General features: G+C 53.4%; 7 protein-coding genes across 7 annotated transcripts; 4 read left to right on the forward strand and 3 right to left on the reverse strand.

Annotated features, from left to right (window-relative positions):
* Positions 1–271: 271 nt before the first annotated feature.
* Positions 272–2,738, forward strand: MRS44_010033 (uncharacterized protein; the record flags this gene model as incomplete). The annotated part of the gene is made up of 2 exons (XM_065619971.1): positions 272–407; positions 454–2,738. 2 exons carry the CDS (start codon positions 272–274, stop codon positions 2,736–2,738), a joined length of 2,421 nt encoding a protein of 806 aa, XP_065476160.1.
* A 332-nt stretch (positions 2,739–3,070) lies between these two features.
* On the reverse strand, positions 3,071–6,148 carry MRS44_010034 (uncharacterized protein; the record flags this gene model as incomplete). Its single annotated transcript, XM_046269987.2, has 2 exons — positions 3,071–5,781; positions 5,830–6,148. The coding sequence occupies 2 exons, from the start codon at positions 6,146–6,148 to the stop codon at positions 3,071–3,073; spliced, it is 3,030 nt and encodes a 1,009-aa protein (XP_046131526.1).
* A 1,484-nt stretch (positions 6,149–7,632) lies between these two features.
* Positions 7,633–9,036, forward strand: MRS44_010035 (uncharacterized protein; the record flags this gene model as incomplete). The annotated part of the gene is made up of 4 exons (XM_065619972.1): positions 7,633–7,661; positions 7,825–8,035; positions 8,129–8,579; positions 8,636–9,036. 4 exons carry the CDS (start codon positions 7,633–7,635, stop codon positions 9,034–9,036), a joined length of 1,092 nt encoding a protein of 363 aa, XP_065476161.1.
* A 152-nt stretch (positions 9,037–9,188) lies between these two features.
* Positions 9,189–10,469, reverse strand: MRS44_010036 (uncharacterized protein; the record flags this gene model as incomplete). The annotated part of the gene is made up of 3 exons (XM_046278615.2): positions 9,189–9,443; positions 9,488–10,287; positions 10,352–10,469. 3 exons carry the CDS (start codon positions 10,467–10,469, stop codon positions 9,189–9,191), a joined length of 1,173 nt encoding a protein of 390 aa, XP_046131524.2.
* Positions 10,470–12,561: 2,092 nt separating this feature from the next.
* On the forward strand, positions 12,562–18,198 carry MRS44_010037 (uncharacterized protein; the record flags this gene model as incomplete). The annotated part of the gene is made up of 3 exons (XM_046272771.2): positions 12,562–15,816; positions 15,867–16,830; positions 16,877–18,198. The coding sequence occupies 3 exons, from the start codon at positions 12,562–12,564 to the stop codon at positions 18,196–18,198; spliced, it is 5,541 nt and encodes a 1,846-aa protein (XP_046131523.1).
* Positions 18,199–18,537: 339 nt separating this feature from the next.
* Positions 18,538–20,598, forward strand: MRS44_010038 (uncharacterized protein; the record flags this gene model as incomplete). Its single annotated transcript, XM_046276532.2, has 1 exon — positions 18,538–20,598. The coding sequence occupies one exon, from the start codon at positions 18,538–18,540 to the stop codon at positions 20,596–20,598; it is 2,061 nt and encodes a 686-aa protein (XP_046131522.1).
* A 189-nt stretch (positions 20,599–20,787) lies between these two features.
* MRS44_010039 (uncharacterized protein) lies at positions 20,788–22,211 on the reverse strand (the record flags this gene model as incomplete). The annotated part of the gene is made up of 6 exons (XM_065619973.1): positions 20,788–20,953; positions 21,046–21,291; positions 21,345–21,464; positions 21,512–21,593; positions 21,643–22,029; positions 22,115–22,211. The coding sequence occupies 6 exons, from the start codon at positions 22,209–22,211 to the stop codon at positions 20,788–20,790; spliced, it is 1,098 nt and encodes a 365-aa protein (XP_065476162.1).
* Between the last annotated feature and the right edge of the window lie 505 nt (positions 22,212–22,716).

Raw genomic sequence — 22,716 nt, forward strand, 5'->3', positions numbered from 1 at the left:
TTGTAATAGCAGTAGCTAAATATTTGTGTCCACGAATTATCCTTTCAATACTCTGTAAAGTGATGGTCATTAAGCTTGACTTCAATGTTGTCAATCCCTGCACCTCAGGCGGTACGTACCCACCAAGTGGGGCCATCGGTCATCGGCCTCCCGAAGCGCCGCCCATTTTCCAAAAAATTTCCAGCGACAGAGACTCTCGCTCGCGACTCCAGATTTTGAAGGTTGAGAATCCCCATCCTCTTCCCTCGATATCTTCAGCCACTCTCTACGAATGGCTCCTAGCGCGCGAAATTCCGGCCGCGCGGCCAAGGTCCACAAGAATGGTCGTACTGAGCAGCGACAGCAGAAGCGCAAGAGGGAGCAGGAGGATCTTCAGCAGCTGGAGCAGAGGGTGATTGACTTGGTATGTCTTTGCGATGCCCTCATGTTGACGTTTTGAGCCTTTGCTAACAGGTTCGTTAGGACCCCAAGTCGGATGCCATCAAGAACTTCTCACATCTCCCCTCTCCGTACCGACCGCCTCAGGCCTCGAGGCCTCGCACTTCCAGGTTCTGACCGACGTCCAAGCTCAAGCCATTCCCCTCGCCCTCAAGGGCAACGACGTCCTCGGAGCCGCCAAGACGGGCAGCGGAAAGACCCTCGCTTTCCTGATTCCCGTCCTCGAAAAGCTTTACCGCGCGCAATGGACCGAGTACGATGGTCTCGGGGCCCTCATCCTCTCCCCCACCCGCGAACTCGCCGTCCAGATCTTTGAAGTCCTCCGCAAGGTTGGTCGGAACCACGTCTTTTCGGCAGGCTTGGTCATTGGCGGAAAGAGCCTCAAGGAGGAGGCAGAGCGATTGGACCGCATGAACATCCTCGTCTGCACGCCCGGCCGCATGCTACAGCACCTCGACCAGACGGCCGGTTTCGACGCAAACAACCTCCAGATCCTGGTGCTCGACGAGGCGGATCGCATCATGGACATGGGCTTCCAGTCGGCTGTTGACGCCCTGGTCGAGCATCTTCCCAAGTCGCGACAGACTCTCATGTTCAGTGCGACGCAGAGCAAGAAGGTGTCTGATCTTGCGCGACTCAGCCTCAAGGACCCCGAATACGTCTCTGTTCACGAAGCCGCAGCGAGCGCGACCCCTACGAACCTTCAGCAACATTACATTGTTACTCCTCTGACCGAGAAGCTCGACACATTGTATGGTTTCATCAAGGCCAACCTCAAGAGCAAGATCATTGTGTTCTTGAGTTCTGGAAAACAAGTCCGATTCGTGTACGAGAGTTTCCGTCATCTCCAACCTGGTATTCCTCTACTCCATCTCCACGGCAGGCAAAAGCAGATTGCTCGAATGGAGATTACGTCAAGATTCACCGCCGCCAAGCACTCGTGTCTGTTTGCTACCGATGTCGTTGCGCGAGGAATTGATTTCCCTGCCGTTGACTGGGTTATCCAGGCTGATTGCCCTGAAGACGTCGACACATACATCCACCGAGTTGGCCGAACAGCTCGGTACCAGAGCAATGGTCGAGCTGTGCTATTCCTAGACCCGAGCGAGGAGCCTGGCATGCTCAAGAAACTGGAGCAAAAGAAGATCCCCATACAAAGGGTAAACGTCAAGGAGAAGAAGAAGAAGAACATCAAGGACCACCTGCAAAGCATGTGCTTCCAGAACCCTGACCTCAAGTACCTCGGTCAAAAGGCCTTTATCAGTTACGCCCGATCCGTCTACATACAAAAGGACAAGGAGGTCTTCAAGTTTGACAAGCTCGACCTCGACGGCTTCGCTGCTAGTCTGGGTCTTCCTGGAACGCCACAGATCAAATTCCAGAAGGGCGACGACATCAAGCGGATAAAGAATGCCCCTCGCGCGGGCATGTCGAGTGACTCCGAGTCTGACGAGGATTTGGATGGTAAGAAGAAGAGCAAGAAGAACGAGGTGCGGACAAAGTATGATCGGATGTTTGAGCGAACGAACCAGGACGTCTTGTCAAGTCACTACACGAAACTTGTCATTGATGGAGACGACAAGAAGGGCGAGGATGATGATGGCGATTTCTTGTCGGTGAAGAGAGTTCTCAGGGATGATGATCTTGACGAGGCTTCCAAGGACGCATACAAGAGCACAGCAAAGATTATTGAAGGTCTAGGCGGCGAAGAGCCCTTCATCGTAGACTCGAAGCGCCGCGAAAAGGCCCTCAAGTCGAAAAAGAAGATGGCCAAGTTCAAGGGCAACTCAACCAAGCTCGTCTTCGACGAAGAGGGCAACGCCCACGCCGTGTACGAGCTGCAGGACGAGGACGACTTCCGCCAGGAGGGTCCCGCGGAGGAGCAGAGGCGCAAGTTTGTCGAGGACGAGGCTACGAGGGTCAAGGAGGCGGATGTCGACGACAAGGCTCTTGCCAAGCAGAAGCGCCGCGAGAAGAAGGAGAAGAGGAAGGCTGCGGAGAGGGCGGAGCGTATGGGCTTTGTCGACGACGAGGATGCGCCTATGCTACAAGCTGTCGACGACGGAGAGGATCCTCTGGAATTCATGCGGTCTCTGCCCATCGCTGGACAAGATTCGTCGTCGGAAGAGGAGGAGAGGGAACCACCGAGGAAGCGGGCCAAGAAGTGGTTCGAGGACGATTCCGAGGACGAGGACAAGAAGAGCAGGAAGAAGGGCAAGGGCAAGGTCATCGAGATGGATCAGGAGCCGGAGACGCTCGAGGATCTGGAGGCCCTTGCTACTGGGCTGCTGGATGGTTGAAGAAGGACGAGATAGGTTCGATACCCTTTGGAGCCTTGTGTTTACGGATAGACAAAAGTTGCAGATTATACAATGCACAAGGTTGTTTTTCATGGGCGTGTATTCATCTCTGTTGTGCGTGTTGTTGTAGTGGTTTCTTTAGAGAGAAAGACAAGATAATTCTACGACATTCAGTCACAGCAATATTCGAGGTCAAAAAAAGCAATCATCAATACTATTCATCAAAACCTATCCATTCATACCATCCAGCTCCGCGCTCAGCAATGCCGACAAAAAGGTACCAAACGCATATATAACCCCCCCAAAAAAAGGAAACAAGCAAAGATCTCCCCTTACTCGTCTGCTCGCCTCCCAAACAGCCTCACCCTGTAAAAGCAAGTATGTGTCTTGGCACCATAGTTGCTCACAGCACGAATAATAACGTGGTCCGTCATGGCACCCAGGTCTTCGAGTTCCGGGCTGAGGTGGTGGATGTGCACGCCGTTGTGCAGCTCATCGCTCTCGTAGACGAACTGGCTAATCTTTACAAACGAATCCTCAAAGCTGGGAGGGGTAAAGTCCCAGTCTTCTTTGTTGTCAGGGAAGTGCGTCTGTGAAAAGTCGCGAACCTTTTCACGCTCGTCGGCTTCGATTCTGGCCCAGACTTCGATATGGCGGGGACGAGCCTCCGGATCTGTGGTTGCCCCGGGGAGGATGTGTTCGATGACGACTTGCTGAGGGATCATGAGGTGGGCGAGATGAACGGCGATTGAGGCGCTGTGGGCGTTACCGCGATGGTTGACAGTACGAGCAGCGCAGTAACAGTCTCCTTCATCCTGCCAGGGGTGAAGTGCTGCGATGGGAGGTAAGGGGTTAACTCCAAGGATACCCTTCTCGTAGGCCTCGTCAGAAGCAACGCCCTTATTCCACGGATCCCAAACCGGTGTCGTGCGTCTCGTGTCAATAGTAGCACCAGAGCCTACTCCAAAAAAGTTGACCTGGTTCTTGAGCACGGCATCCCAATTAACCTTGATCTTTCCCTTGGCCGTGGCCTGGAGACTCAAGTCGGCCAGGGCCTTCTTGACGATCTCATGGACAAGGTTGGAGATCTCAGTCTTGGTGACCTGCTTCGGTGCATTAAAGGTTGCTGCGCGAATCATCTCCTTGACGCGCTCATCCATCTTTGTCCTAAGCTCCGTCATCTCAGCAGCGATCTGCTTCCGATGCTTGGTAAACTCGCTCTCGACTTGCTTGAGAAACTGCTCGCGGGTGACGACGGCTTGATTCTTCTCCTTGAGCTGCTCATTGACAATCTTGGTGAGTCGTTCGTCGAATTCACGCTCCGAACCAGCAGACTGTCTCTTATCCATTGCCGTGTTCAGAAGCTCCTGAATCTTGTTGTCGTTGTTCTTAATCCATCGATCCCACCACCCAGAAAGTTTCCCCTCCACCTGTTCAGCAGCCCCCGTGGCGCTGTTGTTGATGGTTGACGTAAACCAAGGGTCCTTGGTGAGCCGAGCAAGGAGTGCCTGCCACTGCCCGTCAGAAGAAAGCTCAAGGCTGCCATTCTTCTTGTCGAAATTCAAGAAACTGCCGTCCGCCTTCAAGAGATCCCGGAGAGCGTGCCAAAACTCCTGCGAGATGACGGGTTTCCCGCCCTTGACGTCCATGTGGACGATGTGAGGGACTATCGCCTCCAGCTTCTTGATGGCTTGCTCGTGGAGGTTTCCCTTGTCTTTCAAAGAGCCGACTGCCTTCTTGTAAGAATCCAAGAACTTATCAAAGGATCCGGATCCGCGCTCTTCTGGGTCAGCCCAAATATCGGGTCCCTCATCCGTGCCCCAGGAGGGCATTGACGGAATCATGTTTCCAATTCTCTCAAGGAAGCCAGAAGGACTGGGCCAATGAAGGGTGTCGGACGATCCCAGATCCGGGAAGCTTGGTACTGACGGCACAGATGTTCCCATTCCCATTCCCATATGTATAACGGCGCCGCCGATCAACAAAGCAAGAAAAGAAAGCATGGTCCAGTACATAGTCAAGCCCGTCTGGGAGCCTCGAAGTTGGACTCCAGATACTCTGTCAATAAAGTTGAGGATGTAATCCGTCAACTTTTCAGACAACCATTCCAAGCTTCGAAAGTACGTCATGGGATGCAGGAGCCGCCACCATTCCACAGGGCCAGCATTATGATGCTCCTCGTCGTCGTCCAAGTCGTCAAAGTCGTTTCGCTGTCCCCTAAATAGGCGGAAAGGCCAGAGCGTGAGCACCCAAGCGATTTGTTGCTGGAACCACTGCTTCCATGTCTCGCGTTGAACGATTGACCGGGTCCGAATTTCTCTCTCTGCTCGCTCACGAGCGACTTGGTCTTCGACTTCGCGAATCTCTTGCTGGATTAGAAAGTCACGCTCCCACGGATCAACTGGAATCTCGTTGGCCTTATCGAACGAGGTGACCCTCTTGTTGATCTTGTCGGCTTGTGCAAAGAGCCCCCCTTTGTCTGACCGATTCTGTGGTCTCTTTCGAAAGGTTCCCTTCGATTGCTCAGATGTCTCCTCGGATTCCTGCCTTGGTCGACGATCGGCGGTCACCCTATGCACGCCTAGCAATTCCGCTTCTGGCTCTGAACCGGTTTCTTCCTCATCCACGCTCTCCTCTTCCTGGTCTTCTTCCTGAGGAGCATTTCGCGCTGGCAATTGGTTTGACCTTGTCTGGCGCGTTCTATTGGGGGCTGGCGTGTTGATCTTCTTTCTATGATCGACAACAACACGCGTGGTTCTTGGATCCTCCTCTTCTTCGTCTTCATCTGAAGACTGGTAAATCGGTCGCAGTCTCCCGGTGTGTGCAGGCTGTGATACACGTTCCTCAGGCGCATCTTTTTGTGTCCGGGTAGCTGTCTTAGAGGTGCGCTGTCGTGTTTGGGGACCTGGGGTTGAAGTAGGTGCAGATCCTATCGTCGCATCTTCGTAGTAGTCACTTTCCATACCAAAACTGCGCAGGCTGTCGGCGTCACTACCAGCGACAGTTCCCCGAGGGAGATTCGCAGCGCTTAGCCGATTTCCATCTGATGCACGTTAGAAATGCTAGACCAGGTTTTCACAACAATACTCACCATCACGAGAAGTCTCCTCATCTTCCGCGGTTGCAGTTGCCCGAGGTTTTGGTGGTCGCACAAACACATCAGTGTCATCACGCTTGGAGAGGGCCTGGTTGACAGCGGTGCTCAGGTCCATCCGCTGAAAGCCAGCGCTCACCCTGGGCGGCGGCTCAACACCAGAGCCATAGGTGTACTGTCTCCGAGAGCTCGGAGTACCTTGCAGCGGCGGCAGCTGAGGTCGTATCAGGGCGTTTGGCGACTCGTGTGTGGATGGCTGCTCCGGTTCCCGGCTGGTGAACCGGTGACGTCTACCGGCGGCTGCTCTGGGAGGCATGACTGAGACAGGATGTGATCTTTGGTCGAGGTTGAGATGAACAAGGGATTGAACAACGAGATGGACTTGATGTGAAAGGATTGAGGCCCTTTTGTGTCATGAACAGGTGCCTGCCGTTATCCTCGTGTAAAGGCAGTCCACGCAAGGGGTGTCGTCGTTCTTTGTGCTATGAGATGAGAATAGCAACCATGAGAAAGGTGGATTGCCGAAAACGCAACACAATGTGTATGCAGGTGACCGACTACGGGTCCGTTCCCATCCCGGTCCTGCCAGACAAAGACGGTCTTTCAGTGCGCCAGCTTGGGCTGGCCAATCTTGAAGTTCAGCTACGCGCAAGTCACAACAAAGAAATCATCATGTTGGTGGTGGCGGGTCGACTTGGAAATTCTCACAATGCGGTGAGGGTGCGCGACTCGGGGGGTCCGAAACTTGCAAGATGGAGAATGAAAAAAACCACTTTCCTGAATCCGAAAATGATTCAAAATATCGTCGCCTCTTTTTTTTTCTTCGTCGTTATATTCGTGATCGTCTGTGAAGGTGTTGAGGTGAATGCGCCCGGAGACGCGATGCGCGCCGAGGATTAGGCGCCCCGAATCGAGAGGCTGGCGTGATCACGTGTTTAGGCGATGTGAAGTGAGGGCCGCCAAAATGGCCGCCAAGTGTTGGGGACCATGAGAAGGACATGACGGCTTGCGATGCAGGTAAAGAGAATTGTTTGTTAGAATTGTGCAAGCAATGGATCTGTTGGGCAAAAAGATACAGCCACCACAGCCAATGTTCGGAAACGTGCAGTCGAGCAGCTCATAACATGATGTGCTAAGTGACGGCATAACCAGTCCACTCGGCGTCAAGTTGTGTTACTGTACTCGGCGGAATTCATTCAAGTCTCATGTCAGCCACCAGATTCAGGTTCTCGTATTAATTACTACTAGCCATCTATAGAAGCTACAAACTCTCCTCTCATAGCCGGGCCAACAGAGAGAACCCGGGTAATACCACCGTAGAAGCTAACGTCCGTCCATCCCTCATCATGAACCCTCCCCCTGCTTGGCAACGGTGCCCCGCCACCCTCAAACCCAGAATCGTCATCTCTGACTGGCTTTCTCCGTTCAAGCAATCAAAGCGTTGCTCTGACGCTCGTGTAAACAGAGTTGCAAGATAATGAGGCAGAGTGCCCCTGGCCATTTTCTGAATCGTTCTCTGTCCTTCCCATCTCCTCGCCAACCCCGTATTAATATCCATATCCATTAATACCACGACTCGCCGCCTCAACAAGCACCCATAATAATCTCACCACATCCATCTCTTTGTTGGACCCGCCACCCCCTACCCTGGTCTCCATACCCCCCATCGCCCTCTTCCCTCAAAAAAAGTGCCCCGCCATCTCCCTCACCTCCTTGCCTTAAACCCCGCCGCTTCGCGCATCGATTCTTCCCGTCCTCACCGCAAACTCTCTCCCATCGCTCATAACAAAGAAATCGACAATGCCTGTTGGAACAGTTCTCGTTACTGGGTACGCCACAATCCCCCTCCCTTGCGACCCTTGCGCCCCGTTTTGCGCCCTTCTCGACTCTGTCTTTGTCCTCGTCGCAATCTGATACCCCTCAGACGCTGCCGCGCGTTGTCGTCTCAAAGAAACAGCCCATTGCTAACCACCTCATTCTTCCATCTTGCAGTGGCACTGGCTACATTGGCTCCTTTACCTCTCTTGCCCTGCTTGAGCACGGTTACGATGTTGTCATTGTCGACTCCCTCTACAACTCGTCCGAGGTTGCCCTCGACCGCATCGAGCTGCTGGCCGGCCGCCGTCCTGCCTTCTACAAGCTCGACGTGACCGACGAGAAGGCCCTCGATGAGGTCTTTCAGAAGCACCCTGCCATTGACAGTGTGATTCACTTTGCTGCTCTCAAGGCAAGTTGTCTGCTGTCCTCAGGTCCAGGCGACCGCCCCGGCCTTGACGCCCGTTAACACCATCCGCAGGCTGTCGGCGAGTCCGGCGAGATTCCCCTCGAGTACTACCGTGTCAATGTCGGCGGCAGCATCGCTCTTCTCCGCGCCATGGAGCGCAACAACGTCAACAACATCGTCTTCTCCTCCTCCGCCACCGTCTACGGCGATGCCACCCGCTTCCCCAACATGATCCCCATCCCCGAGCATTGCCCCATCGGTCCTACCAACACCTACGGCCGCACCAAGTCCATGATTGAGGACGTTATCACCGACTTTATCAACGCTCAGCGCAACAACCTCGAGAAGGCCGGCAAGGAGTACAAGCAATGGAACGGTGCCCTCCTGCGATACTTCAACCCCTGCGGTGCCCACCCCAGCGGCATCATGGGCGAGGATCCCCAGGGCGTTCCTTACAACCTTCTGCCCCTTCTTGGAAAGGTCGCGACCGGTGAGCGCGAAAAGCTGTTGGTATTCGGCGACGGTAAGTTTCCTAGTCAGGCACAGCCTCCTTTTCGCTCAATTCCTAACATGGGTTAGACTACGCCTCCCGAGACGGCACCGCCATCCGCGACTACATCCACGTTGTCGACCTTGCCCGCGGTCACCTCGTCGCTCTCAACTACCTCCGTGAGAACCAGCCCGGTGTCAAGGCATGGAACCTGGGATCCGGCCGCGGCAGCACAGTCTTTGAGATTATCAAGGCCTTCAGCAAGGTCGTTGGCCGTGACCTCCCCTACCAGGTCAACCCCCGACGACAGGGTGATGTCCTCGACCTTACCGCGAACCCCTCTCTGGCCAACAAGGAGCTCAACTGGAAGACAGAGCTCACCATGGAGGAGGCTTGCGACGACCTCTGGCGCTGGGTTAAGAACAACCCCCAGGGTTACAGACAAGATCCTCCTGCGGAGCTGCTTGATGCTATCAAGGCCAAGGCTTAAAGCGATGTGATGATATAGGTCACGTCTGCGAGCAGGCCTTCTCGCAACTTGGGTCTAATAATTCCGGTGGTACATGTTTTTGGATTAAATGGTTGAGCCATCCATAGCATTTAGACTTGTAGCGCGTTCAAAGAAAAGGAGCAAGGCTAGATTTAATCACATTTTATGAGCAGCTTGCCCGTCGTCTTGCGGCTTTCGATGTCCTGGTGCGCCCGCGCAACCTCCTTGAGGGGATACACATCGTGGATCGCAACCTCCAGCTTCTTGGACTTGAGCATGTCAAAGAGCTCGGTGGTGTACTTCTCCAGACTAGCTCTCGGCGATACGTAGACATTGACGACAGGCCGCATCAGTCGAACGCACTTGGGGGTGAGGCGGAGGATGTTGACGGGGTCCACGGCGCCAGACTGTATTGTTAGTCGCGAACTCCAGGGCGAAGGGTTCAACTTACGGCATTTCCGAAGGAGATAAGACTGCCCTTGGGCGCAATCATTTCCAGATCAGCGTCAAAGGTGGCCTTGCCAACACCGTCAAAGATGACATCAACACCATGACCACCGGTGATCTCCTTGACCTTGGCCACCACATCGTCGTGCGAGTTGACGGTATACTCAGCACCATTCTTCTTGGCCAACGCGAGCTTCTCCTCCGAGCTCGCTGTGCCAATGGTCTTTGCGCCAACCGCGCGCAGCAGCTGGACGAGCAGAGTACCAACACCACCGGAAGCGGCGTGGACGAGGACCCATTGGCCGGCCTTGACCTCACCAGCCTCACGGATAAAGGTCCAGGCAGTCAGACCCTGAAGGTACGCAGCTACAGCCTGCTCGTTTGAGATCTCATCGGGGATGATGATGGCATCCGCGGCGTTGACGACGCTGTACTCGGCATACGCGCCGACGGTGCCCATAAAGACCACACGAGCTCCAGAAGGGAAGTTGGACACGGAAGAATGCGAGTCAACGACCGTACCAGCAGCCTCGCGTCCAAGAGTTAGAGGGAAATGCGGCGCCTTGTACAAGCCGGTACGGAAATAAGTATCGATGTAGTTGAGGCCGGCAATGGAATTGCGAACGAGTAGCTGACCCTCACCGACCTTGGGCACAGGGACGTCGTTGTACTCAAGGACCTCGGTACCGCCATTCTTGTTGATCTGAACGGCCTTCATCGTAGGAGGAATGGGAGCCATCTTGACGGTGGACAGGTGGGAAGCGACTCGGGCGATGCGCTGCACGGGAATGAGATGTCTTGCGACTGAGAGTGACGAAGGCCTGAGAAGTGAGCGGCGAAGTGGTGAGGCGAGCGACTGGGCCATTACCTATGTATGAAGAATCCTCAAAGGAGTTGAGAACAAGTCGGAAGAGAATCGGCTTGAGACGGTCTTCACGATAACGGCGACGGGTATCCACGCCCTGGCGGGGTCGGATAGGTTCCATGATGGCGGGGTAAAAACCCAATCGTCTGGTGTTTCTGCTTAGCAATCAAAGACAGGCACGTCATGCAAGGCGGTTTCGGAGGCGGAAGTACGGCATTGAGCTTCTTGTTTGAGTATGAGGTCTTGTTTTTGGGATTGTTGAGGTTGGATATATGGAGAGGAATGGCTTTAGTGATGAATAATTGTAGGTGCTGACAGAGATCTAGGAATCCAGTTTGAATGCTGACAATATCAATCCTGAAGCAGACGACTGGGGTGATCCGTATATAATGGATGGGAACGATATCTTGATAGAGATGTAGAAACAGAACATGCCACCAGGCCCTTCAAGTCGCGTCAGTGAGTCCGCTAACATGGCTCCATTGTGGCTTTGCAACACGCTCGTTATTCGAGGATAGTATTGAGGATATGCTGAGGATGGTCGATACGCGGATATCGCTGAAGTTACAGGGTGTCAAATGGATCTCGTCCCGCAACATGTGACTGAGGTGAGAAATCTGCCCATCTACGATAGAGCAAAGTAAGTACTCAATGCCACCTATTTCTGGAGACATGATAGGCTGCAAATGTATACTTCTGGTGGGGGAAATCATTTTACATAAAGCCATTCAAACTTGGTTGTGTTAGTCGATGCTGAAGAAATGCTTGTTAGGCAAGTCGGAGCACAAAGCAACCCTTGTGATTAGACAAATGGAGGACAACGGCCAACGTGACGACGTTTATTGAGTAAGAGCGAAAAGATATTTCTTCCTTTGCCAAGATGTCCCCAGCCATCATCTGACAATTACAGTATCCATCGAGGTTGGGTTTCTCGTAAAATCCGCGAAACGGTTGCTGTTATAGGGTACCCGTCAGGACAAGAATTGCTGGGGCGGACTAGGTGCTCAACCCCGTATCAAAGGATCAGTCAGTCTCCAATGACAAAGCCAATACTAGAATCCTTCGCTCTTGAAGCGAACCGAAGGATACGAGCTTCCATCTAGGCATCTATTTAACAGCTAAACGAGTGTAACCGACTACAAAAGTTCGCTGTCGATAACCGAGACTGTTCAAATTTGCAGAGGTTGCGCCAGCATACGCGTAACTGCCTCGTAAATGGCCCCAGAACGTGTGTCCGGCGGGATCCGACTAGACCCTGGTCTATTCTTAGCCTCGCCCAAATGGTTCTCTTTGGGGTCTAGCGATCGACGGCAAGGTTTCCGGAGGCAATAATGGAGCGGTTTCATGTTGCTCCGCGGGCGAAATAGGTGTGTTTGATGTGATGCTCACAATTTGTTGATCAAGATTCGTGTCGTTCGCCATTCATGGTGGAGGTCAGCCATGGATGTCACAGAGTGGCAGTGCAAGTTGAGCCGCGACATGGCCAGGCATTTTGCCTTGGGGCTGAGCACGGAAAGTTCGCAAGCTGCCCTGGGGGCGAATTAAAGAGTGAGGGGTTCTGTTAGAGATTGATTAGGCTTTACACCGTTTGAGAAATTAATTAATAATTATTCGACGTTGTTCGAGTCTCGAGCTGAGCATCATCCATAAAACTTCAGTGAATGGAATTCGAGGAGACGCGTGCTTTAGCGCTAACTCTTGGCGCTGCCTCCACCATACGTCACTCCTCGCGGGTAGCTTTTAGGCCCCGTCTGTGACATGAGGCCTTGAGGCGTGGGGCACTCTGCGGCTGTGGCTCAGTGGGGCTCATGGCCCGCAACCCCAGGCAGCTGTAACGACGGGAGATGAAAACAAAGGCTCCAATTGCAGGCCTGTTTAAAGGGAAGGAGGCACCGGGGAAGCTCTTGCATATTGGCCTCGAGGTCCCAGCCTTACCTATGAGGGGATGCAGCTTCAGGATTTCCTCCATCTTTTTCCTCAACTTGAATCTGTATTTTTACGTCGCCTCGACATCCTCCACCGCCGCTCCAAAGCTTGAACCCTCTCGCTCGTTATTCTACTGAGCGTCGTCAGCTTCCCGACCTTCCGCCACATAGGATCACTCTGTTTCACGACGCCTGGAGCGCGAATTACCCTGATCAGGCCTCGGTCGGCAACGGTGGACAACTTGCAGCCCTGCATCTTCCAAATGACAGCTCCAAGTTGAAGCAAACATGCACCAGACTCCGGCCGACGCCCGCCAGAGGCGCATCATTCAGCTCTCGCAGCAATGGGGTTTTACCTTTCCGCCTAGCGCACCTGCTCCCCTTGCACGGCCGCAACAGCCGCCCTCCTTCAGAACGCAAGCCGACGATGAGGTCGCCGAAGGCCTATTGCAGAGGAGATGCGCCGAAGTCGCCCAACTACGGCCCAAGAGTGGTCTTTCCCGAGCTTTTTCATCTGGCAATCTCAAGAAGGGCAAGCATTGGGACACGAAGGAGATCTTCAATGTGTTGAACTCTTGGGTTGATAGCTCCGGATCTGCCGGTGTTGCTGAAGCTCTCATCGCAAAGTTGGCTGCTGCGGGTATCGATCTCAGCGGCATGCAAACACACAAGTCTGGACTATTGAATCGACGTCGCAGTTTCGATAACGGTGTCGATCGCACACGACTGCTTAAATCTGCTATCGAGCGAGATCAACTCGAAATGGTCCAGGTTCTCATTCCTCATGCTGACCCCCTGTCACTCGATACCTGTCTCCCAGCGGCCATTAGGACTAGAAACCCACAAATCGTCGAGGTTCTCCTCAGATACGGCGCGAATGCTTCGCAAACTGCTGAGGGCCAGGATGAATTCCGCCAAGCTTGTTCTGTGCCTGCTCTATCAGGCATAGTTGCCCTCATTCTACGATCAGAGGGGCGACCATCACCGGTTTGCGTCTCGCAAGGATTGACAGATGCTGTAAGATCAAAGTGTTTCGACACTGTTCTGCATCTCAGCCGCTCTACAGCAGATGGAAACTACAATCAAGCTGAAGCCCTCAAAATTGCGATCAACAACGAGCGAAGAGACATCGCGATGGCCATTGCCACCGGAAACAAGCCTCCTCAAAGCCCAGGCCTGGAAGAGGCATTCGGGATACTCATTGAACACCCAAAGCTGAACCCAAAGATGAAGCTCGACTTTGCCGAACTTTTACTCTGCTGTGGTGCCCAAGGTGAAATTCTTGCTCGATCGCTCGAGCTGGCTTGTGAGTCTCAGTTCTTTGAGATGGCTGATCTTCTGGCCCGTTACGGAGCTTCTGTTGAGCACAATGATGCCTCTGCTTTGAAGGCTGCCGTATCGAAGGGCCAAGTGAGTCTCGTCAGTTCTTTGCTCAATGGCTCTACTGCCATTGACCCTGCCCTGGCATCGGACTGTGTCTCTCTGATCCCACAGCAAGCGCCAGCTGGAGCGAGACAAGCGTTGCTCCGTATTTTGCTCAAGAAGGGTGCCAACGGGGCTGCCTTGAACGAAAGTCTTGTCCTAGCAGCCAAGTCCGGAGATACTGAATCTGTCGAGCTTCTTCTGAACCCCCACTTTCATGACCAAACGAATGGACACCCCAATGGCCATGGGAAGCCACGCATCAACAACCGCCATGCTGTCGCGTCCCCAGATTTCCAGAATGGGGAGGCTTTACGCACTGCTGTCATGAGAGGAGACGCAGATATGACCTCGAGGATTCTTGCCGCAAGGCCTTCGAATGAAACCCTCTCGGCCATTTTCCCCATGATCAAGAGCCTCCCGAATGGAGATCGATATCACATGGTCGAGCTCTTCCTCAAAGGGGCATTGACTGGCCCATGTTTGCACACTGCCCTGCAAGACGCGATCAGCGAAGACCCTTACCAGCGAGATGACGCTCTAATCAAACTGCTTTTGAAGTACAATGCGGATATCAACTACAATGAAGGAGCTGGACTGCACGCCATTATTGCACAAAAGGATCTCGGACTTCTCTCTTCGCTGATGCAAGCCGCTTCTCCCCAGACAGCAGCGGCACGCATACAAGATGTGATGAAGGTTACAGACCACCGAGCTCGCTATGATATGATGGCAATGCTGTTCAACGCCAGAGCAAGTGTTGGAGTGCAGCATGTGGCTGATGCTTTGCTCGCAACACTGTCGGAAAAGCCAGTCGATATGTCCCTTCTCCATCTCATTCTGCAACAAGGAAGGGCCGACATCAACGCCCTTGACGGCCAGATACTCCAAAAGGCCGTTCAGAATCCGGATCCAAAGGTCCTTGACACAGTCCTCAGCATTGGCAAGCAGAATGTGGACACAATACCCCGTTGTCTCGACGGATTGGCGCCGCTTCCGTCCACAGACAACAAGGCCTGGAAGCTCGGGGTGATATTATCAAAGTCGGCTAGGAAACTCGACCTGAACTCGATGCTAGTTCGGGAAGTCCAATCTCTCGTTCAAGATAGCTCGGATAAATCGTCCATGTCTACCTTGTCCACGTTGAAGAAGCTGCTAGAGAGTGGCGCTGACCCAAATGCGTACCAGGCACGGCCCCTGTGCACTGCAGTTGCTGCAGCTCGAGAGCCACTGGTTGACATCATGTTTAACTGCGAGAAATCTCCAACCCCAGCTTCACTTGCGGTTGCTTTGCCTCATGCGCTGTCCATTTCGGACCCCATGAACCGCTTGGCTTTCACTAAGACATTGGTCGAAGCTGGCGCTCTACCACGTGAGGTCAATAGGGCACTTGGTCATGCTATCGGCCATTTCACTTCTGATTTTGCGCTGGTTAGTACCTTGGCCAGCTCTGCTGATGCCTCAGATGGCGAGGCGTTGGCGTTGGCTGTTTCGAAGGAATCACCTGAAATCCTTGACCTGCTTCTCTCGCGGACCAAGCATACAATTGAGGTCAGGAACTCTTGCCTGGACACAGCAATGAAGATCACGGACTGGACATCGAGGCTTGCCATTTGCAGTCGGTTGGCGAAAGCTGGGGTATCCCCGCAAGCAGCCTCCAACGCATTGCTCATCGCGGCTCGTGATGGAGACCTTGAGCTTGGAGATGTCCTGATTGCCCATGGCGCAAGCATCTCGACAAATGACGGTCAGGCCATTATCGAGGCATGTCGAGGTGGCTCTGTTGAGGTTCTGGACGTCCTTCTGAGGTCAAATGTTGACGTTCAGAAACTCACTCTTGAGCGAGGCTTCCAGGCTGCCACTGAAGTTGGAGATCTAAACAAGAGAGCTATGGTCTTTGAACGGCTCCTCAAGAGAGGTGTTTCGGGTGAAGTTGTGGACATTCAACTCGTGTCGGCTGCCAAGTCCGGCGAAGCAGGGAAGGAGATTCTGCGAGTTGTGTTGGCAGCTGGCGCGGACCCTAATTACAGCAACGGTGAAGCGGTCGTAGCGGCAACTAGGAGTGCTTTCGTTGGAAATCTTGAGTTGTTACTGGGGCTGTGGCATCAGGGGAGCAACCAGGTAAGTGGCTTAGCCTTAATGCATGTGGAGTTGCTGACGCGTCTGAATAGAAGAAGGCATCACCCCCAACATTGATAAGAGCGTTGAAGGCATGCTGGAAGCTAAGTCGCGACATTCGATACCAGATTGTTGAGGATCTGTTCAAAGCCGGCATGTTAGCTACTGACGAGGTCCACATCGCCTTGAGCAAGGCTGTTGGTGAGGAGGAACCAGACGAAAGACTGATTCAGCTCTTGCTTGACTCTGGAGCATCTCCCCTGACCAATGGCTGCTACGCTATGGTTCAGGCTGTGCAGGGTGTCAAAGCATCTCCGTTGAAGCTGCTGTTGGCGCGAGACATCTCTGAGCAAGACATCAACCACATCTTTTCGGGCGGTTTTACAGCCGAGAAATTCGCAACGTGGTTTAGCCCGGAAGGCTTCGAAGTCGCAAAGATGCTCCTGGAAAAGGGAGCAAACGGGGACGCTCTGAGTGGTGCCATGGTTCTGGTGATGAAGAACAGCACAGACGAAACCGAGTCGCTGGCTGACCAATTCGTTGAGCTCTTCATTGAACATGGTGTGGACGTTGACTACGAGAATGGGGAACCTCTGGTTTGGGCGGCGTCGAAGGCCAACGCGTTCTGGACAGAGAAGCTACTCACCTGCAAGCCATCAGCCCAAACGCTCTCCCTTGCCTTTGAACGGTTGTTCGACACGGCTAGGTCCCCCGACGAGGTGTTGAGGCTCTTTGAACTGTTTTCTGGATACCGTGATGGTGAGGTTGGGCTGGATATCATGGTACGGAGTCCTGGATCCGAGCCAATTCTGGTCAAGGCAATCTCGCAGTATCCAAGATCATCCGAGGTACTACAGACATTGCTGGACGCCGGATTCTACCACGACCAGACCACAACATATCGCATCCACGATAAGGTCGACGAGCCTGAAGAAGTAACGGTGTTGGTATGGGCCATTGCTCAACCGCAGAAGAAGGTCAGCTCAAACCTGATCAAGATGCTGATCGAGCGCGGCGGTGAGTCCCTGACATTCCTCACACGAACAAGTGCTAACTCTGATAGCCAACGTCAACTTTGAAACAACAATAAGCAGGACGACACCGCTCATGCTGGCCATTCAAACTCGCCGACCAGACATTGTTAAAGAACTACTCATCGAAGGCGCTAACGTCGATGTTACCGATGCCATGGGTCGAACACCACTCTCGATGGCGACTGAGATCGGTGGTGAACTATCTACTCGAATGATGGGCAACCTCCTCGCCATTGACCAGTCGGAAGATGATGGATCGTTGCACAACGCTGCCAGGGAGTTGAATCTGGCGGCAGTAACGGTCCTTGTGGAGCATGGTCACCATCCTGATTTCCCCAGCCCACTGCATGACGGCCGCAGTGCCCTGGGTGAGGTCTGCCTCAATGGATCCAACTCGGGAGCGCTCACGGCGGACCGGGAAAAGCTCATGAATAGGGTTATGACCTTCCTGGTCAAGGCAGGGTCTGACCTGAGCATCAAGTCACATGGGAAATCATTGCTTCTTCTCTGCTTCGAAGCCTCGGACGCCCTTGCGACCACCCGGGTCTTTTTGAAGGCAGCCATGTGGAAGGACATCAACAAGCCCTTTAACCACTACACTGATGGCGAGTATACTTACTCGCCGACAATGTATATCAAGAAGGTTATGGCCGAGTCGGATACGCGAGATCAACTTCTCGAGCTACTGCAAAAGAATCGGGCGGTGGATGTGTACTATGCGAACTCGGGAGACCAGCCAGATGATGCCATTGGTTTGCCAACTGATATGGAAGTCGAAGAGCGAGAACGAAGAGCTCGACTTAGGCGCATCATGCTCGAGTCGGAAGACCACGCCATTGCTCTCGCGCGGAGAAAGGAGGTGGCCAATGTGGAAAGAGAAATCTGGGAGAACAAGGCAGAGATCGAGGATGCCCGCCGCCGCAAGCTTCATAATGAAGACCTCATGTCGACTCGACACAAGGCTGACCTGGAGGAATCGCTCTTCAATGCTGCGTTGAAGAGACGCCTTTCAGAGCAACATAAACTTACCCAGTCAAGCCTCGATCGCACAAAGGCGGTGGCTGCGGCGGAACTGAAGGCCGAGGAGACACGACAGCAGAAGATGCTGGAATGGGAAACCAAGATGAATACGGAGCGCGCAAGTAACGCTCAGGCGCTCAGCAGCCTGCGGGTTAGTGAACGGGAGGAGCTGGATCGCATCGAGAGAGGATCCGATGAACGGATTAACAAGAGATTGGAGGCTCAAAAGAAGTTGGTAGAGACACAGGAGAGGCTGGCGAAGCGGATAGCCTCAGTTCCAGGAGGTGCGGATGCAAGGAGACAGATTGGATTCGTGGAGGAGGTTAACTAAGGTCCTCCATTGATGGTAGACTGAACTTGGCTGAATGCAAGGCGTCGGGTGTTGGAAAATTGGGCATCTAGATACCTCTTTCGTTTGTAGCAATGAACTTTTGAGTACATACTGGCAATCAAAAACATTAAAACTATTGAGTAATACCGTCGCTTCTGTCATGGAGAATGGACGTCTATTCGTGATGCTTCGAGGTGCCTTGACGTTCATGTGTGGACCCGACTTATAGGGGCTCACCGCCTTGGGCAGAAAAGTTGACCGCCAAAAAATTATGCGTTTTCTGCCCCTCCATCAAGCATCGCAAAATCGCAGCTCAATTCTTTCACGTCGCACACCAACATGAAGAACTCAAAGAAGAAGGGCGGCTCGTCCGCGAGCCGGATCGCCGATGCGCGATTCGCAGACTTTGAAACCGATCCCCGATTTCGGCTGCCCTCAAAGAAGCAGACCAAGACGACAATCGACAAGCGATTCGCGCACATGCTCACGGACAACGAGTTTACTGCCACCGCCAAAGTTGATCGATACGGCCGAAAAGTAAAGTCGGATTCCAAGAAGAAGGCTCTCCAGAGGCTATACCGTCAGGAAGATGAGGATGAGGATGAGGAGGAGAAGGAGGAGGACATCGAGGTTGACGACGACGAGGTGGTTCAGAGGGAGCTGCGAAAGGCACATGAGAACTATGACCCTGCGCGTGGCGGCGGTTTCTCTTCTTCCGAATCGGATTCTGACTCTGACGATGAGTCTGATTCCGACGAGGAGGAGGGTGGCGCGCAAGTTGACGCTGAGGGTGACATGCAGCGCTTCCAGGACGAGCAGAACGAGGTCGAGGCTGGAGAGGTGACGAATCGAATCGCCATTGTCAACCTCGACTGGGATCACGTCAAGTCTACTGACTTGATGGCTCTTTTCAACAGTTTCCTCCCAGAGAGTGGCGGTAGCATTGAGAAGATTTCAGTCTACCCCAGCGAGTTTGGCAAGGAGCGCATGCAGCAGGAGGAAGTCGAGGGACCCCCGAAGGCGTTGTTCAAGGACTCCAAGGGCGACAACTCGGATGAGGAATCTGATGAGGACAGCGACGAGGAGAGTGAGGATGGAGATGAGAAGATCAAAAAGGCCCTGCTTCAGGAGGGTGATGACCAGGACTTTGACAGCGATGCGCTCCGATCCTACCAGCTCGACCGTCTACGGTACTACTACGCCGTCATGATTTGTTCGAGCCCATCGGTTGCGCAGAAGCTGTATGAGGCTGTCGACGGACGAGAGTACCAGTCTTCCTCCAATTTCCTCGACCTGCGGTTCGTCCCCGACGACGTCACCTTCGATGACGAGCCCCGAGATGAATGCGACAAGGTGCCCGACTCTTATACCCCCATTGAGTTTGTCACCAATGCTCTGCAGAGCTCCAAGGTGAAGCTCACTTGGGACATGCATCCGGAGGAGGTCTCGCGCAAGGAGTCCATCAACCGTGCTTTCACTGGTAAGCGCGGCGAGATTGAGGAGAACGACCTCAAGGCCTATCTGGCTAGTGATAGCGAGGACGAGGATGACGTGGAGGAGGAGGTTGCCGAGGAGGAGGAAGCGGCAGAGGATGAACCCAAGCTCTCCAAGAAGGAGTTGGCGCGTCGAAAGATGCGAGCAGCCTTGGGCTTGTCTCAGGAGCCTACCAAGGCTTCCAAGAATGGACCTGTTGGTGACATGGAAATCACGTTTACGCCCGCCCTCACAGAATCCGCCCCCAAGAAGGACGCTGCGGAGGAGACAACAATCGAAAAGTACAAGCGAAAGGAAAAGGAGCGGAAGGAGAAGAAGCGCGAAAAGGCTCGAGCCAAGCGAGAAGGTCGTGACCCTGACGAATCTGACGAGGAGGTTGTAGATGCGCCAACCGCTGAGACAGAGGACCTTGGATTCGACGATCCTTTTTTCACCACTGCCGATGACCCTGCGCCAGTATCAAAGACTTCCATCCGCAAGGAAGAGCGCCTCAAGAAGCGTCAAGCCCGTGAGGCTGCTGAAGCCGAGTCCAAGGCTCAAAAGTCACAGCTAGAAAAGGTCATGGCCGAGGACGCGGACGACAACCAGGTTGCGCACCTGGACCACTTCGACATGAACGAGATCATCAAGGCCGAGAAGAACAAGAAGAAGAAGGGCAAGGCCAAGAAGCGCGCCGAGGCTAAGGAGTCGCGCGGCGGTCTGCAGGAGGACTTCAAGATGGATGTTACAGATGACCGTTTCAAGGCTGTGTTTGAGAGCCACGAGTACGCAATTGATCCTTCGAACCCCAAGTTCAAGGCCACGGAGGGTATGCAGCAGTTGCTTGAGGAGAGCAGGAAGAAGAGGAGGGGTGCGGATGACGGCGAGGAACCGAGGAGCAAAAAGGTGAAGAAGGGACGGAGGTGAAGGGGTGGTAATATAAAGGATTGACTAGACGGTGTATGAAAAAAAGTTTAGGAGTTTGGTGATTAACAAGTTTGGTATCTGATAGCCATGATTCATAAAGCACATAGTGCGCAGTGTTGTTGTCTACAACGCCGCCGTCTTTTTACCCAAAACACGCTCTTTGACGAATTCCACCCATCTACAAAGTGTTTACTCGGCGTCAAGAGGCTTCTGACCGCTCCAGAAATGCATCTTTCCGTAGGCGTGTACTCGAGGGTCTCTCATCGACTTGCGGCACTCGGCAAAGAAGATCTCCATCTCGTTCTTTTCCCAGCCCATCTTGGGGAAGTGGAGGGCTCCTACGGCGGGAAGAATTCTTCGCAGGCGGTACGATAGTACATGCCCACAAGACGCATTGCCCTGTATTTGTTAGTATTCTCGTCAGGGGCTAAAGGGGGGGTCGTTTACTTGTCTTTGGGCCATGTGCCGTAGGGAAGCTTGATGTAGTTGTGTTGAATATTGATGAAACCTGCCTCGGCGAGGTACTGGCCTCCAAATACAGCAGCATGTGCATTGGTTTCGAACTGGGCAAAGGCCTGGACGAGGCACTCTGTGAAGCGTTTAAGGGGCCAGTCCTCAGGGATGGTGTCGTCGTCGGTGTGTACTTGGCCGTCGACGTCTTGAAGTTCCACCCAGGCTCCGGGTTTCATGTTTCTGATGAGGGTTAGAAGAAGGATGGGGAAGTCGGGGTGAGATGGGATACACACGCGTATGCTTGCTTGAGGAGAAGCACCGGGGACTTGAGGATGGGGATCATGTTGCGGAGGTGGACAAAGTCAAAGTCGTCGCCATTGAGCCACTCATCTTCAACGTCGTCGACTAAGAACCTGGATAGAATTAGCAACATAATGGCACTCGCTGTATCATGACTTACTTGACGTTTGGAGGTACCCAGCAAGGCTGAATTGGGCTGAGATCGAGACCTAGCACCTCTGCACTCGGATACTTGTCTCCCACTGTGAGAGCGTTAGCAAGCGCCTCTACTTAAACAGCCAGTCCACATACTCTCAATAGCCCATATCCCCGTCCCCGTCCCCAAATCAGCAATCTTTTGCGGATTCTTCCCAATAGGAGCATAGCACAACCTCCCATCCGTAGCCTCCAGCATCATGGCATGCAGCATATCCTCCCTATTCTGCTCCGCCTCGTCATTCGGCAGTGGATATCTACCATGGCGATAGCGGTGATACCGACGGCCGTTTTGAAAGCTGTGCTCGTAGATGCTCGAGCCGATCGAGGTAGAGTCAGAGTCACCGGCTATCGAGTCGGCGTCAAACTCGCTGGCTGAGAATTCGCCGTCTTCGTCGCTGCCGCCGGCCTCGATTAGGGCGTTTCCGTGGAGGAGGCCTTGGTTTTGGGGGAGGGGTTCTTGTTGTTGTTGTTGTGCTTGTTCTATGAGGGTTAGTTTCTATTATAAGAGTGTGGTCCCCTCGTGGCAGTCAACCCCCCTTTAGGTCTCTGCTTTGTGCTACCATACCTGGATCATTGACATCATCCGGCTTATCTTGTATTCGCGGGCTGCCCTTTGGGCTCCCCTTTGGACTCGCCCTAGGGCTTGTTCGTTTGTCCCCCATGATGATATATGCTTTGCGCCGGTAACTGTAACTCCCGCCAACGCGCCGCAGGTTCAATGACGAGCGGGACGTTCCAGATAAAGAGAGAAGAATAGAATCACGAGACAAACATGCAATGTCTGCGAGAGGAGGAGGTCCCCTATGAGGAGAAGTGAAACCTCGGTCGACCAGTGGGGCACAGACGCAAAAACCAGGTATGCCCAGTGTACAGAGTATCCCCTCGTGGATTATCCTGGTGCAGAAATGTGACAGGTTACTGAGGCAAGGGAGAAGAGAGAACAAGAAATGTGCGTGAGACAAAGAAAAAAAGGCATGGAAGATGCCACTAATATAAACCACTAAATAACAAGACTTGCCATTTGCCAGCCATGATTGACAGCAAAACCTGCCAAGTCGATGGCGTTCCAAGAAAGCTTGTGACGGAAAAACCTTGAGAGGAACGAACCCAAGAGTCTGGGCCCGGGGCTTTAATGCCAGTCGGGACGGCATGGCGCATCATGACAGC

This window comes from Fusarium solani, assembly GCF_023522795.1.
Source record: "Fusarium solani strain SB1 chromosome Unknown bctg00000006, whole genome shotgun sequence".
Lineage (NCBI taxonomy): Eukaryota > Fungi > Ascomycota > Sordariomycetes > Hypocreales > Nectriaceae > Fusarium > Fusarium solani.